Source organism: Trichosporon asahii, assembly GCF_000293215.1.
Source record: "Trichosporon asahii var. asahii CBS 2479 unplaced genomic scaffold scaffold00002, whole genome shotgun sequence".
Taxonomy (NCBI): Eukaryota; Fungi; Basidiomycota; class Tremellomycetes; order Trichosporonales; family Trichosporonaceae; genus Trichosporon; species Trichosporon asahii.
Genome location: NW_014040922.1, coordinates 812754 through 827877, shown reverse-complemented (window position 1 = coordinate 827877; position 15124 = coordinate 812754). Strand labels below are relative to the sequence as shown.

Sequence of the window (15124 nt, the reverse complement as noted above, 5' to 3'; positions counted from 1 at the left end):
CGGTGCGCGAGTACACAGGTGCGTGAGCGGGCAGCGGAATAACTCCGGCACAAGCGGCGGTGCCGGCTTAAGCTTCTGCGATGAGCGAGCTCTTGGCGCGCGACCCCACCAGTGGCCAGTGGGCAAGCGAGTTCAAGCTGTGCACGATGTACCCACCAGTGCGTTTCGGTTAATTCTGTCTGTTGGCACACGAGCTCTACCAGCGGCGATCAGCGCTTGCGGGCAGATGCAGATCTGGGGTACTGCGGACATCGGCGCTCGGTACCGTGCTTCGGATGCCTCGGAGGGTCGAAGCGAGGGAGCTTGGCGCGGTGGCGCACTACCGAATGCATGGTGCACGCCGCTGGCCCACAGGCATGCAGACAATGCAGACAAAGAGGGCAGTGTGGAATCCGGGTTCAGCGTGCCGCCGCACAGCGCCGCTGCAACCGGAACTTGCGGTGCACAAGGTGAGTCGGAGTATTCCAACTTCTGGCTCTTCGCTTTCGTCAGCACCGCCGGCCGGCCGGAGGGCCGGAGACCCGAGACTCCGTGCCTCGGCCAGGACCCAGGGTCCTTGCTCGGGTCCCGTGCAGCGCGTGCAGTGGGACGGATTCCAACCCTTCATACCGGCCATGTCTTGGGCTGTTCCAATCGTTCCAGCTGATCGCCTAGTACGTCTGGGCTAGGCAAGAGAAAGAAGGGTGCGGAGCCCGGCGTGGCCCGGTGGCGGACCTTTGCTGCCCGCAGGTAGCCCGCAGGGAGGGAGGGAGGGTGGCGTCGCCGTCGTCCCCCCCGTTCCCCCGTCGCCGTGCGCCGTGCGCCGTGGGCCGTGGTAGCTTTGGTAGAAGATGAGTGGCGAATCACGGCGCGTCGAAATGGACGCAAAACGCGCAGGGTAGAACAACCCTGACTCAACGCCGGGCACGCTGGGCACGCCGGGCGTGTTAGACTCAGTGTTTGGTTCCGCTCTCGCTTGCCGCCGTGCTGCCGTGCAGCTGGAGCAGCGCTGTGCGCCGTGCGCCGCCTGCCTTCTCCGCAGGCTCCGCAAGGAGGCCGCAGTAAGAGCCCGCGCTAATGCTTGTCGATCTCGTTCGTGATCGTGAGCCTGTCGAGACCGGCCAGACCGGGCGCCGGCACGCGACAGCGCTGGCTGCGACGGTTGCGATAGCCGCGACAGCGTATGCCCCCTTGCGCACTGCGCGGCAGGCGTCCTACGTCGTCTTCAGCGTCGCAGCGTGCGGCGGGTGCCGAGGTAGGCCAGACGTGATGCTGAGCGGCGACGGCGCGGCACTCGCGTACTCGCGGGAATCAGGAATAGCATGTCATGTTGAGTATGCAGCAGACTCAGGGCGTCGGCACCGTCTATCCCGTCGCCCGGTGCATACGCAGCACCCGCCGCCGCCCTGCTGTACGACCGTCCGACGGACTGTCAGCTGTGCTCACCTGTGCATCTGTACCCGGCAGTTCCGAGCGCCGTGCCCGTCTGCTGTCTTCGGATCCTTCCGAGGGTGTCCGCTTCTTTGCTTGTGCGCCGATGCGTGATTTTTCCGGACACCTTGCTCCTGAACGTGAGGGGGGGCATGAGGCGTGGGTGAGGGTAAGGATATCAGGATGCCTGAGCTTGCTCCTGAGTGTTATTGGCATGTGCCAAGACGCTAGCAGAGCTAGCAGAGGCTGACGCACGGCGGGCATGTCTTCTGCCCGCGATGCCTTTGCGGCCGTCGTTGACTAGGACAGCAGAAGGGCCTCCGCAGCTATCAGCAGCGGCTGTTGATGTGCAGATCGTGCAGATGTAGCCTCGCAGTGAGTGCCACTAAGATGCAAGCGAACGCTGTCTGGCGTGGGAAGGCTGCAAGGCTGCCAGAGAAGCTGTGCAGTGCAGGCGGGGCGCCAGAGCGCGCGAGCAACCACACTAGCAAAACACATGTCGTGTTGATCTTTACGTCGCATTTACGCCACAATGATGCATGAATGGGTCCATCTTACTGCTCGATGGGCAGGTGTCGCAGGGCATACCAGCCGCGGCGCCCGCTAGCGTATAGCGGTATTCAACTCGCTGGACATGGCTTGAGCGCGTGAGCTGACCAGTCGACAAGCGCAATTTGCGCACAGGCATGAACGCTGCAGGAGAATGAAAAACGGGGTGGTCATGAGGGTGACACTACCCAAAAGCGGGGACGACGACCTGAGCGCTGTTAGGTGCGCATAGGTGCACTGCTGTTTCTGCGCAGCGCGCATCGCTGCGTCGCGGCGGGTGTAGCGGAACAGTGCCTGCTTCGCTGTGTCAGTGTGCCCAGTGTGCCGTTTGAGAATGCTTCTGTGCTTCACGAATGCTCGAATAGACAATGCGCGGACCGCCAGATTTGCATCTCGCAGCTAGTGCGCAGGTCAATGTGAAGAGTGAGGAAGCCCTGCGCTGCTATCTTTTGCGCCTCGTTGCGGGGTTCAAGGAGATCAGGAGTGAGGGTGGGGACGATGAGGTGAGGGGCGCATGAGGGACTAGGGGGCAGGTATATCGCGGTAGACCAGGAGTGAGGATGGGGTCACGTGCGGCAGGATGGGAGTTATCAGTTCAGGGGCGGTGAGCAATTATCTATGCGGCGGGTGCTCTCTGGAGTTCTGCCTCTGAAGGGGGCAATCGGTGTGCGCGCCACTGACGACATATCAGAAAATGGAACTTTATCCAGGTGGATGGTTCAGGAGCAGGCCAGGGAAAGGGGATGCGCTTGATCAGACTCGCCAGGGGCCATGCTCTGTGTTGGGTCCGTCTCAGGCGTAAGCGTTGCTGGATCCTTGTCCTGTCTGATTATCCGACCCTCGACTCACCCTCATACCCCGTGCCCCCTCATCTGACCCCGTCTGACCCTGCCCTAGCGTTCTCCCCACTATCAAGGCGCAACACCCGAGCAAGCACAAAGCAGGCTATTCACTATCATTCGACTCGCTGACCCCGTATAGCCAAAGCTCAAAGCGACCGACCGTCCGCTGCCGCGTCCACCCCGCTCCGTCCACCGCCCCCCTCTGCTCCTGCGCCTCCGTCCCACCCCGTCTGCCCCGTTGCCCCCCGGCCCTCTTCCCCCGTGCCGCCGGCCCTCCGCCGTTACCGCTCTGCTCTCAAGCTGCCTTCCTTCCTTCCTTCCTTCTGATGCACCCAGCCTCTGCCCCTTTCCCTTTCGAGGCCGTCGAGCGTTTCTGCCGTGTCCACTGTTTCGTCTCGAGCCCTGTCATGGCTCCTGGAGGTCGCCTGCCTTTCCTTCCTCCCTCCTCCCAGGCCCCGGGCCCTGCTCCATGCTCCTGGAGCGCAAGTTCAGGTGCAACCCAAGATGGGCCAAGCACTTTGGGCCTTTTCTCGCCCAGAGCATCGCATCGCGATGCGTGCAATGTGCGCCCCGCCGCGACCCGCCGAGCCTGCCGGGCATCAAAGTATGCGGCCATGCGGGCAGTTCATAAGCACTGGCTGGCGAGACTGATATCGCGAGCCCCTCTCTGTTCGAAGTTTCTTCTCCCCTCTGGTTCACTTCATCTTATCGATTAGAGCAGAAGTCACGCCAAACATCACCTGACATCTGCGCTACACTATCTAATCCCACCACACCCCACACCCCTATCTACCGCCGTGCGCCAGACTGTGTGAACACCGACCAGCCATGGCCGCCATCAGCGAGAAGGAGTACGTCAAGACCGACGGCCTGCCGGCCGACACGACGGTGCAGCCTGCCGCAGGACAGGCAGAGACGTACCGCCGCGAGAGCTCGCCCCCGACATCGCTCAAGGGCAAGGCGGCGGGCAACGCCGACACCGAGTCGCTCAACAGCGACATCACGCTCGCAGCCCAGGAGGAGGGCATCGACCCCGCCTTCTACGCCAAGGTGCAGGTGCTTAACCGGGCGCTCTCCGAAATCGGCATGGGCAGGTACCAGTGGGAGCTGTTCTTCTCTGGAGGTTTCGGCTGGTTCGCGGACAACATTTGTGAGTGAACTGAATCCGCTCTGCTGCGCTCCACCGCATTCAGTTGTGTGTAGGAGTATGTTTTCGTTACGTCGTGTGCGCGATTTGCAGACTGCCACCGGCCACTCGCAGAGCACATAGCACTTGTGTGGGGTATGTGGGGTATTGCATAGGTAGCCCATGTCAGGTGGCAGAGGTCTGAGGGCTCGTGGGTCACCTGCTGCAGCCCCGGGCGGTAGTGACGGCTTTCTGCGTCGATGAGGCGATTAGGATCCGCATTCCGCTCCACCGCCTCGATTATCCCCTCGGTTCCTAGGCTATCACGGGTACTTCCCTCTGAACACCTGGACAGTCTCAACTGCCGTGTTGGCATGCGTCGCTTCCAGATACTGGCGGATCTACGCAGCATGCGCACATCTGTCTCGAACATGAGCTGACAACCCCCGCAGGGCTCCAGGCCGTTGCCATCCTGATGCCGTGGATCGGCTACGAGTGGATCGACCCCGTGCACGTCAAGTTCGCCACTCTGGCGCTGTACGCCGGTCTCATTGTCGGTGCTTCGTTCTGGGGAGCCTCGTGTGACCTGATCGGGTGAGTGCCTCAGTCGTGGCATGTAGACGGGCAGTGGCTGACGCAATGTTACAGACGTAAGCTCGCTTGGAACTGCACCCTCTTCATCGGAGGCATGTGGGGAGTCGTCGCTGGTGCGGCGCCCAACTTTGTCGCCCTCTGCTGCTTCATCGCGTTCATGGGCTTTGGTGTCGGTGGCAACCTCCCCGTCGACGGCACGATGTACCTCGAGTTCCTGCCCGGTTCGCACCAGTGGGTGCTGACACTGCTCTCGCTCTGGTGGGCCGTCGGCCAGGTCGTTGCCTCGCTCATCTCCTGGGGCTTCATCGCGCGCTACTCGTCCGACTGCAGGGACTACACGTACGACGCCAACAAGAACATTATCGGCTACTGCTCGCGCGAGTCGAACATGGGCTGGCGCTACGCCTACTTCACGCTCGGTGCCATGATGCTCTTCCTGTGGGGCCTGCGCTTCTTCGTGCTCCCCGTCTACGAGTCGCCCAAGTATCTCTGCTCCAAGGGACAGGACGAGAAGGCTGTCGAGGTCGTGCACAAGGTCGCGAAGCGCAACGGCAAGGTTGTCCACCTGACCGTTGAGGACCTCGACCGCGCCGCCGCCCCCTACCTGACCCCCGAGGAGAAGGCCAAGGGCGAGCTGCACAAGGGCTACACCAACTGGCAGCTCCTCAAGATGTCCGTCAGCCAGGGCACGCAGATGAAGACGCTGTTCAAGACGAAGCGCCTCGCATTCTCGACCACGCTCATCGTGCTGATCTATGGCATCATCGGCCTCGCGTACCCGCTCTTCAACCAGTCGCTCGGCGTCTTCCTGCGCCAGAAGCAGGCCGAGATTGCGGGCGCGGCGCCGAGCGTCGACGACTCGTTCAAGTCATACACGTACCAGGCGGCGTGCGGTATCCCGGGCTCGATGCTTGCCGCGTTCCTCGTCACTGTCTCGCGCTTCGGCCGCAAGCTCGCCATGGCGGCCTTCACGCTCTGCTCGGGCATCTTCCTCTTCGGCCTGACCGCTGCCAAGAACAACCCCACCGTCGACGCGCTCACGTCCATCGCCGCCTTCTTCCAGAACGCCATGTACGGCGTCATGTTCGGGTACGCGCCCGAGCTCTTCCCCACCCCCGTCCGTGGCACCGGCGACGCGCTCTGCGCCGCCGCCATGCGCGTCTTCGGCCTCATGGCGCCCATCATCGCCATCTACTCGGACGCGAACAAGTCGCCTAACGGTCCCGTGTACGCCTCTGCTGCCCTTTACCTCTTCTCGGGCCTCATCATGCTCCTCCTCCCCGTCGAGACCCAGGGAAGGACCGCCCTTTAAGTGTGCGGAGCATACACCCAGCCTTCTCTTCAACCTTACCTTCCTTTTTCGCTCCCTCTCCCAGTTAATCCTAAAATGGCCTCCGCACATATATTCAGGTCAGTTGTTTCCAATAGAATGAACGTCCGCAAGCGCACCACACTCTGTATAATAGATTATTGCTATGCAAACGTCACATACAGGAAAACAACCCGCTGCCGTGTGTCTGGTGAGCCTGGCGAGTTGTCGCAGTGGACGGGGCAGGCGTTGGATCAGAAGTGAGGCATGGGAGACCTGTGCCAGGCAGATGCGTAGGTGTGAGGCTTGTGTGAGGTATGCACGGTGTGAGCGTGTGAGGCAGGTGTGAGACAGCGGAATGCAGTCGCGCTGTCGGCAGAGGAAGCGCTCGGGGCGTCCCTGTCGATCCATGTCGATCATGATCGCGGTCGGACCTGAAACAACAAGCATACATCGCGATCGCGATCGCGATCGCGGCTGCGGTATCGGCACCGGGTGCGTGCGGTGATTTGGGCGCTTGTCGCGTAGATGTGTGTCCTTTCGGTCCGATGGCGTCAGACCGAGTCAGACCAGGGCCGGGCTTCGGTGTCGTTCTCACGCGGAGGTGCCGTACCCCAGAGCTCTCCGTCCACAAAAGGTATTCTGCATGCGTTCCTCGTACCCTTACTTTCAACACTGGGACACAGCAGGTACAATGCAAGTTGGATGAAGCTGGACGTGCGGGAGATATAACAAGGTACAAGGAGGAAAGAAACGGGGACAGAGTGGCAATGTGGCAACTATGTATCTAATCAAGATTGATAAGATTACGGGGCGAAGCATGCCGTACGTCGATCCATAGATGCATAAGCAGACTAATTGAGAAACTCCGAGGAAGGGGCCCGAGAAGCTTCGTCCCGAACGATCACGAGCGAGCGAGCGAGCAGCGCGGGCAGCGCGGGCAGCGCGGCCTCCTGGAAGATGGGTACGGGAGGGCGTAACGTCGGAGGACGAGCGGCAAAGATCGCGGATCTTCGGCATGCTTCGGCCCCAACTACAAAGTTGCCGCAAGGCGGGCCAGAAGTGGTCTGGACCATCCCTTCGGCCCAGTGATTCCCGCTGTTGGTCTTGGGCCTGCTGCACGTGTGCGTGCATGAGAGGCATGGGAGGGTGTGCATGTGCCCCGCGGCACGAGACTTTGGTCCGCTGGTATGAGTTACCCATAGTCCTGGGAGAAGAGTGTCGGTCTGTTCGATACCTGGGCACGGGGCTGACTCCTGGGTCTGTGACGGGTACCAGCGCTGTGGTATCCAGGCCCGTTTCGAACCAACTTGTGGGCCCGATGTGCGGTCCACTGTATGAGGGCGGCTCGAACATTGAGATGCGAGTGACTGCGTGTCGGTCAATCTCCCTCGAGCACTGTTCTGACCCCCGGTCACGATTTTGCGTTTGGTGAGGGCGGGAAACTCACAGCCTCATGCGCTCAACTGCAGATGCAACCTGGGATTCTTCTTTCTCATGCACGGCTATACACCCACGCATCACCACCACGCCCTTTCACAAGTTGCATGAAAACTACGATTCGCACAATTACAGACTAGATACAAACCGACCTCGAGCTGCACAGTGTGCACCCGTGGATAGTGGCGCACTTCCCCGGCATGCCCGGCGTGAGGCAGGCCTCCCCGTTACAAAAAGCGAAGAGAGCACCATCGTTCATGGGTTTGCTGAGGGTGTTGTTCGGTAGCATGAGTACCTTGGAGTACTGCAGGCACTGCTTCTCGTCGATGGCCGTGTGCATCGCCCAGTTGTACTTGGGCCCGGCGGTCGCGATTGTGGCATTGGCGCCGTCGAGGAGGACGTACATGCCGTCGATCTCTTCCATGTGGCGACCGGGCTCGGCGAGGAGGAGCTGGCGGAACTCGTCGTAGCTGTTGAACTCTTGCTGAGGGGCGGGAGCGGCCAGCACCGTGGCTGCGAGTAGTGATGAGAGGATCGTGGCGGTGAACATGATCGTGGCGCGATAGTATGAGGGGAGGGAGGATACGGCTGCCATCGGCAGGATTAGACGCTCTTTTGTACAGTATCATCCCCCCTCTTTCACGTCTCCAGAGCTAGAGCAAATTGCGCGCCCCGAGTATGCTTGTCTTGGAGTCAGGAGGAGGAACGTGCGTCCTCTTCTCGGGCGCACCCCATCGCTCTGCACGGAGCGGTCACGAGAACAGATGGGCCAACATGACAGCAGCGGACTGCCGCAGACGCGGACAACTCGTTGGAGCGAGCTAGTGCGTGACATTTGCGGGCAGCTGTAGACCGCCCTTTACGACAAAATGATGCTGATCATCACTCGCAGGACCGGGCCGTAGATGATCGGATGTCAACACGTCCAAGAATAGCCACCCTCTGGTGTGCCTGGGCGTCATTGGTGGTTGTGCACCACATGTGCATGTGGTGGATCACGGGAACCAGCAGCTGATCGGTGGAGCCGAGCTCTTAGGGGAAGAATCGTGGGCACTGAGCCGACAGACAGGCCAACAGCTCTGGTGGCCGGCACTGAGAGCGGCATCATAGACTTCATCGGACATGAGTCTCGGTGGGCTTCTCCAAGGCGGGCGATCAAATGCAGCAACGCCTCGATGGCTGGATACATTTCCTGTTACGTGCTCCCTGGGACCGTGAGACTGGGACGAGGTCGTATCAGTTATCGTATCTTGGGTCGCTGAGCCGTTGCAATCATAACGGACATGAGGCGGTCGAGGGATCGTGTCAATCCGACTGGGCGTGTAGGGACTGAGCCCTCATACCGAGCACTTCTTCCTCACCGACTTGCAACTTGCTGCAGGTGAGCAGTGCGCTTCATCCAGTACGGCCGAACGGACTGGGGCAGGGTACGCCCGGGAGCACACTGGGCGCGAGAGGTCCCGCGTATGGGCGCCTTTTGGGGTAGTAGCTTTCGCTCGTCCTCATCTAAGGTATCCCGGGAATGGGTGGTTGATCCATGCCGCCCTGGGCAGAGGTGGGGGCTGGAACGATTCGGTGCTGGCTGCTGGCTGTGGCTCGCTCCGGTGGTATCGACTGGAGCCCGGATCCACAGCTAAAGTGCTATCTCGAAACATCCACCAATGATACCAACCTCTGTCCACGGGAATAGTAATGTGTTTCTCTCGAGTAATATTAGTGTGCGCTACTGGCCCTTTGATCTGTCGGCCATCCGGGAAACAAGAGGCACATGCGCCAACCGGGTGGTGTAAGTTGATTCGCCGCAGTGGCTTTCAAGATCATGCTTATTGCGGCCGAAACGCGAGGCGAGCCCTCCAACAGCTTGCTCGGTTCTCGACGCAACGTCATCGCAGAAGTGCATTCTTTAATCCGAGAAGGGCTCGGCGGGGACCGGCCGCCACAGTGTTGACTACTTAGAGCGGAGGTGTCTCCAAGCAGAATGGTTCGGTACGGCTCGCTCTGGTGTGGAAGTAGAACTAGAAGCAACGGGAGTACATGTTGCAAACGGTGCACCCCTCATAACCCAGGCATGGCCTCGGGTCACCTGGTGTCGGGCACCAATGGACGATGCAACCATTGAAGTTACCCCCATCGTTGAAAGGCTTGGGAGTGTCGTCGGACACCTCCATGAGCACGGTAGTGTAGTCGAGGCACTTTCCGGCTTCTATGGTTTCGTTCAACGCCCAACTAAACTTGGGGGTCGCGGTCGCTGCTACAGTGACATTGTCGCTGTTCAGAACAACGTACACGCCATTGACGACATCCATGCGGCGTCCGGGTTCCGCCAGAAGCGCTTGCTTGAATTCGTCGGCATTGTTGAACTGAAGGGGGGCCGGAGCTGCGAGCGTTGTGGCGACGAGGAGGGAGAGCGTGGCGGAAGTGAACATGTCTTGATAAAACGGAGCTCGAAGGCGAGATGCCCGTCTGACCTCCGCTTCGCTCCAGACTTTATATCTTCACGAATGTCGCTCTCCAAAGGAGGCATTTCCGAGAGACTTGAACAGGCAAGCCGGCACCTGGAAGGCATGGGGCTGAGCTTTGCACCTACACCTTCGGTCTGTAGTATCGCCCAATATCTTCCATAACGAAAGGCGTCGAGCTCCACTACTCGACCGATGTTATCAAAGTGGCTGAGGGCCTGGGGCAGCCCGCCAACCCACCAACTGCGGTTAAGTGGCCCGCATGATCTACCACGATGTGCCACTCCTTCCGAGTAGTCAGCTGCCGATGGAGGCCGATGTGTGGGGATGATATGCCCAATCGCACGCCACACGAACCCATCCCGACTTTCACATCAACCATCCCATTACCGAAAATGGATTTCTGGGAACCCACACGACTGAGGAATGAAACCTCGGTCACCATTAATGTGATGCCGCACTGACCAGAAATAGAACTTTCTGACCCGACCAAATGTCACGGGATTCGGTGGTCCACAACGGCGCCCGGAAAGCGGATACGATGACAGACAGCTGATCGCGCGCGAGAGCCTGACGCAGAAGGAAGCACAAGGTTGTCCTCGGTCAGGGGCGACATGACGACTGATGAACCGGACGCAAGGGATGCTCCGCACGGCAACCAAGAATCAACCGACGTTCGGTGTGCCATTCGGTTATCATGGCGGAGCCTAACAAAGTGGGAGCACATGTACCGGTTCGCTGGAGTGCGACCGCCAACAATTCGCTCCGCAAGCACCACTCTACGTTCTCTTTGGTGCTCTCAACGTTCTTCCCTTTCTATCATCACCGACAATGGCACCGCGCATTCGACTCGGATACAATGCCAAGCCGTGGCACGATCTTCGCGACATCAAAGCGTACAACGAAGAGTTCTTCTCACCCGAGTTCCAGAGCCACTACCCGGATATGCTGTACTTGTGCTCATTCACGCCGGAGGGACAGTGGATTTACCGCGACTGCAAGAAGGAGGACGAGTGGGTCATCTATGCAGCGGCGACTCCACCTTACAACGAGGTGATGTGTGAGAAGATCGTGCGTGACGACTATGAAGAACCGCGGGGGTGTACGGCAGACACAGCGTACTTTGAGGCCGACCACCACTTCGAGCCGGTCGAAAACGCCAAGGAGATCCGCGAGTCATTGCCGCCTGACGCTACGCTGCAAGATGCGATGCAGGCGCTATGGAGAACATGCAAGGGGTGCGCCAAATACGTCAAGGACGGAAACTCATCTGCCGATAAAGACTCAAGTTCCGCTGTTGCCAAAGACGCTGCGTCGAACCCCAAGACCAATCACACGCCCTCCTCCAAATGACATTAGTTCTCCCTTTCAGTCTCGTAGCTATTACGTCTATGCATCGAGCCCCTAAGATACCCTCTAACGTTTTACGACAGGCTGGCGCCAACGAAAGACTTGGCCTTGCAGACTCCGTCCTTGGTGCGGATCTTGTGGACCGACTTGGTCTCGGGGTTGATCCAAGCGGCGTCGCGGTTGTCAAGGGTGATGAATCCGGGCTGAATCGTCTCGAACACCTTCTTCTTGGGGTTGAGCTGGGGCTCCGGGGTGGCGTTCTCGAACTCCTCGCCCTCGAAGTAGACGCGGTCACCAGCCTTGGCACCCTCGGGAGGGAGGACGAACTCGACACCACCGTCCTTGCCCTCCGGGGAGGAGGCGCAGAGGAGCATCGCGAACGACTTGACACCGCGCATCGTCACCGGCTTGAGGTTGCACACCGTGATGATCGTCGCGCCACGGATCTCGTCCTCGGTCATGTACTTGACGAGACCGGAGCAGACAGTGCGGGGCTCAGCCTCTCCGACGTCGATCGACTCGACGTACAGCGAGTCGGCATCGGGGTGACGCTTGACGTCGAGAACCTTGCCGACACGAAGGTCGATCATGGACGGGACGGGGACGAAGGGAGCGGCGGGGGCAGCGGGCTGCTTCGGCGCCTTCTCCTTCTTCTGCTTCTTCTCAGTCTTCGCTCCCTCGGGGGCACCGGCGGCGGCGGCAGCTCCGTCCTTCTTCTCCTTCTTGTCCTTCTTACCCTCCTTGCCCTCCTTGGCGGCTCCGTCGGCGGCAGCCTTGTCCTTCTTCTCCTTCTTCTGCTTGGGAGCGGGGGCGGCACGGGGAGGGGCGGGGAGCGAGTTGACGTCAACGTCGACCGGGGGGAAGGCGTTGGGAAGCTCCTTCTGGGCAGCCTTAACACCAGAGAGGTCCTGGATGTGCAGGAAGTAGCGGAGAACAGCGGGGGTCTCGGGCCACTGGGACGCAGGGGCCGAGGAGACGGCAGGGTGGAGGCGAGCGTACAGGTTGACGTCGGCGGTCGTCGGGAGGTTGCCGACGAGGTAAGTGACGGGGGTGAGCTTCTCGTTGACAGCCTGAGAGGTTAGATCCGCTTCAGCTCATGTCTCACCTTCAGGTCCGAGGCGATCTTCTCAAACTCGGAGTTGGCCTTGGTGATAGCGGCCTGGTCTCCGTCAGAGCCGGAGAGGATGGGGTCGGCCTTGGCGGCGGCGGCGACAAACTGGGCAACGTCCGACATGGCGCGCAGGAATGGAATGCGGGGAGTAGCGAGTCGGAAGGTCGAGAGGGTAGGACGTAAAGCAAGTAGGCGCATGCACCGTTTTTGTTGATGACTCTTTCGTCTCGTGTGATCGTGTGCTGGTCGCGGTCAGTGATCTTTCAAGCACCTGAAATGTCATGGCGGAGGCGGGAGCTTATGACGTGTGTGATTAAAATTCGACGGCCCACACGTTATCACTCAAGCCTTTCGCGATCAGGTGGCAAGGCCGTTTTCACCGCGTCTCGTCAATTGTGCGCTGGAGACACTCCATTCTCGACTCTCTCTCCACAAAACCAGACACCCCACGACCATGTCTGGACAGCCCCCCTTCAACCCGGGAGCTTTCGAGTTCCGCCCCGGACAGACCTTTGTCCCCCGCTCCCAGCAGCAGCAGGGACAGGGCCAGCCCGGCCAGCAGCAGCCCTACGACCAATACGCCCAGTACGGACAGCAGCAGTACGGCGGATACCAGGGATACCCTCAGCAGGGCGGCTACGGCGGATACCCCCAGCAGGGTTACGGCGGATACCAGCAGCAGCACCAGCAGCAGCCCCAGACCCGCGCTTACGAGCCTCCTCAGCGCAACGTCCAGGGCTTCCAGCCTCCCTCGTTCGGCAACCCCGGCAAGCCCGTTTCGCTCTCTATCGGCGGCGGCGGTGCCCCTAAGGCTGCCCCCTCTCTGAACATTGGCGGCGGTGCCCCCAAGGCCGCTCCCTCGCTCAACATTGGTGGCGGCAAGCCCAAGGCCGCTCCTTCGCTTTCCATCGGCGGCGACAAGCCCAAGGCTGCTCCCTCGCTCTCGATCGGCGGCGACAAGCCGAAGGCTGCCCCCTCGCTCAGCATTGGCGGCGACAAGCCGAAGGCTGCTCCCTCGCTTTCGATCGGTGGTGACAAGCCCAAGGCTGCCCCTTCGCTCTCGATCGGCGGTGGTGCTAAGAAGGAGGAGCCCAAGAAGGAGGAGGCCAAGCCCGCTGAGAAGAAGGTTGAGGCTAAGAAGGAGGAGCCCAAGGCTGCCGAGGCTCCCAAGGCCGCTCCCGCTGTTGCTGCCGCTGTCGCCTCTGAGCCTTCGTCCGCCAAGGCTTCCGGCACCTCGACCCCGACCAACTTCTCCAAGGTCTCCGCGAAGAACGACGCCGACACTGTGTTCCAGGACCAGCAGGCCGCTGGTGCCGATGCCCTCCGTGACCTCTACGGTGGTGCCGAGATGGAGGACCCCAACCTCAAGACTCACCTGAACATCATCTTCACGGGACACGTCGACGCTGGAAAGTCGACCATGGGTGGACAGCTCATGTACCTGTGTGGTGCCGTCGACAAGCGTACCATGGAGAAGTACGAGCAGGAGGCCAAGGCTGCGGGCCGTGAGACCTGGTACCTGTCGTGGGCCCTTGACCAGAACAAGGAGGAGCGTGCGAAGGGTAAGACGATCGAGGTTGGACGTGCGTACTTTGAGTCGGACGTCCGTCGCTACACCATCCTCGACGCCCCCGGACACAAGACGTTCGTCCCCAACATGATCCAGGGTGCCGCCCAGGCCGATGTCGCCCTCCTCGTTCTTTCGGCCCGTAAGGGAGAGTTCGAGACTGGTTTCGAGCGTGACGGTCAGACGCGTGAGCACGCGATGCTGCTGAAGAACAACGGTATCAACAAGCTCATCATTGTCGTCAACAAGATGGACGACCCCACCGTGCAGTGGGACCAGGCGCGTTACAACGAGGTGTGCACCAAGATTACGCCCTTCCTGAAGGCTGTCGGCTTCAACCCCAAGAACGACGTCACCTTCATCCCCGTCTCGGCGCAGCTCGGCCAGAACATGAAGGACAAGGTCGACTCGAAGATTGCTCCCTGGTACGAGGGCCAGTCGCTGCTCCAGCACCTCGACAGCATGCAGATCCAGGACCGTGACATCAACGCTCCGTTCATGTTCCCGATCTCGGAGAAGTACAACGAGCTCGGCACGATGGCGATGGGCAAGATTGAGTCTGGCCGCGTCAAGAAGGGCGACACGCTGCTGCTCATGCCGAACAAGATGTCGGTCGAGGTTGCCGCCATCTACACGGAGACGGCGGAGGAGATGGAGATGGCGTTCTGCGGTGACAACGTCCGCCTGCGTCTGCGTGGTGTCACGGACGACGACGTGCAGCCCGGTTACGTCCTGACTTCGCCGCAGAAGCCGGTGCACGCCGTGACGGCGTTCAAGGCCGACGTGTCGATCATTGAGACGCCCAACATTATCTCGTCTGGCTACACGTGTGTGCTCCACGTCCACACGGCCGCCGAGGAGGTCACGCTCTCGCAGCTCCTGCACTACTACGACAAGAAGACGAAGCGCAAGTCGCGCCGCCCGCCCCAGTTCGCCAAGCCCGGCATGCTCGTCTCTGCCCTCTTTGTCCTCGAGCAGCCCCTCTGTCTCGAGAAGTGGGCCGACTACAAGCAGCTCGGCCGCTTCTCCCTCCGCTCCTCTGGATCCACCGTCGCCATCGGAAAGGTCACCAAGCTCCTCTCCAAGGACGACCTCCCCGACGTCGGCGGCCTCAGCATCAAGGCGTAAGCCAACTCGCCTAGCTTAGAGTCCCACGTCGTGTCATATAGTAATGGTGTCATCTCTAGAAGAAACACTGTATGCAACGAGCATGAATGTAGATCGCACAACGGGAGAGGGGTGGGTGCGTATGAGAAGCCACACTGACTGGCTTATGCCAGTTGCAGCAGTGAAAAGCGAAACAATAGGAGAACGTGCTGAGTCAACTTTGTGGGGGGGTTGACGGCCCAGTGCGCCGACCCTCCCTT

At 60.5% G+C, this 15124-nt stretch overlaps 6 protein-coding genes across 6 annotated transcripts; 3 read left to right on the top strand and 3 right to left on the bottom strand.

Annotated features, from left to right (window-relative positions):
• Positions 1-3629: 3629 nt before the first annotated feature.
• A1Q1_00119 (uncharacterized protein) lies at positions 3630-5833 on the top strand (the record flags this gene model as incomplete). Its single annotated transcript, XM_014328960.1, has 3 exons — positions 3630-3951; positions 4380-4521; positions 4576-5833. 3 exons carry the CDS (start codon positions 3630-3632, stop codon positions 5831-5833), a joined length of 1722 nt encoding a protein of 573 aa, XP_014184435.1.
• Positions 5834-7406: 1573 nt separating this feature from the next.
• Positions 7407-7820, bottom strand: A1Q1_00118 (uncharacterized protein; the record flags this gene model as incomplete). Its single annotated transcript, XM_014328959.1, has 1 exon — positions 7407-7820. One exon carries the CDS (start codon positions 7818-7820, stop codon positions 7407-7409), a length of 414 nt encoding a protein of 137 aa, XP_014184434.1.
• A 1465-nt stretch (positions 7821-9285) lies between these two features.
• Positions 9286-9696, bottom strand: A1Q1_00117 (uncharacterized protein; the record flags this gene model as incomplete). Its single annotated transcript, XM_014328958.1, has 1 exon — positions 9286-9696. One exon carries the CDS (start codon positions 9694-9696, stop codon positions 9286-9288), a length of 411 nt encoding a protein of 136 aa, XP_014184433.1.
• An 864-nt stretch (positions 9697-10560) lies between these two features.
• A1Q1_00116 (uncharacterized protein) lies at positions 10561-11082 on the top strand (the record flags this gene model as incomplete). The annotated part of the gene is made up of 1 exon (XM_014328957.1): positions 10561-11082. One exon carries the CDS (start codon positions 10561-10563, stop codon positions 11080-11082), a length of 522 nt encoding a protein of 173 aa, XP_014184432.1.
• Positions 11083-11153: 71 nt separating this feature from the next.
• Positions 11154-12313, bottom strand: A1Q1_00115 (tRNA binding protein; the record flags this gene model as incomplete). The annotated part of the gene is made up of 2 exons (XM_014328956.1): positions 11154-12134; positions 12185-12313. The coding sequence occupies 2 exons, from the start codon at positions 12311-12313 to the stop codon at positions 11154-11156; spliced, it is 1110 nt and encodes a 369-aa protein (XP_014184431.1).
• Positions 12314-12644: 331 nt separating this feature from the next.
• A1Q1_00114 (translation release factor) lies at positions 12645-14885 on the top strand (the record flags this gene model as incomplete). The annotated part of the gene is made up of 1 exon (XM_014328955.1): positions 12645-14885. The coding sequence occupies one exon, from the start codon at positions 12645-12647 to the stop codon at positions 14883-14885; it is 2241 nt and encodes a 746-aa protein (XP_014184430.1).
• Positions 14886-15124: the final 239 nt, after the last annotated feature.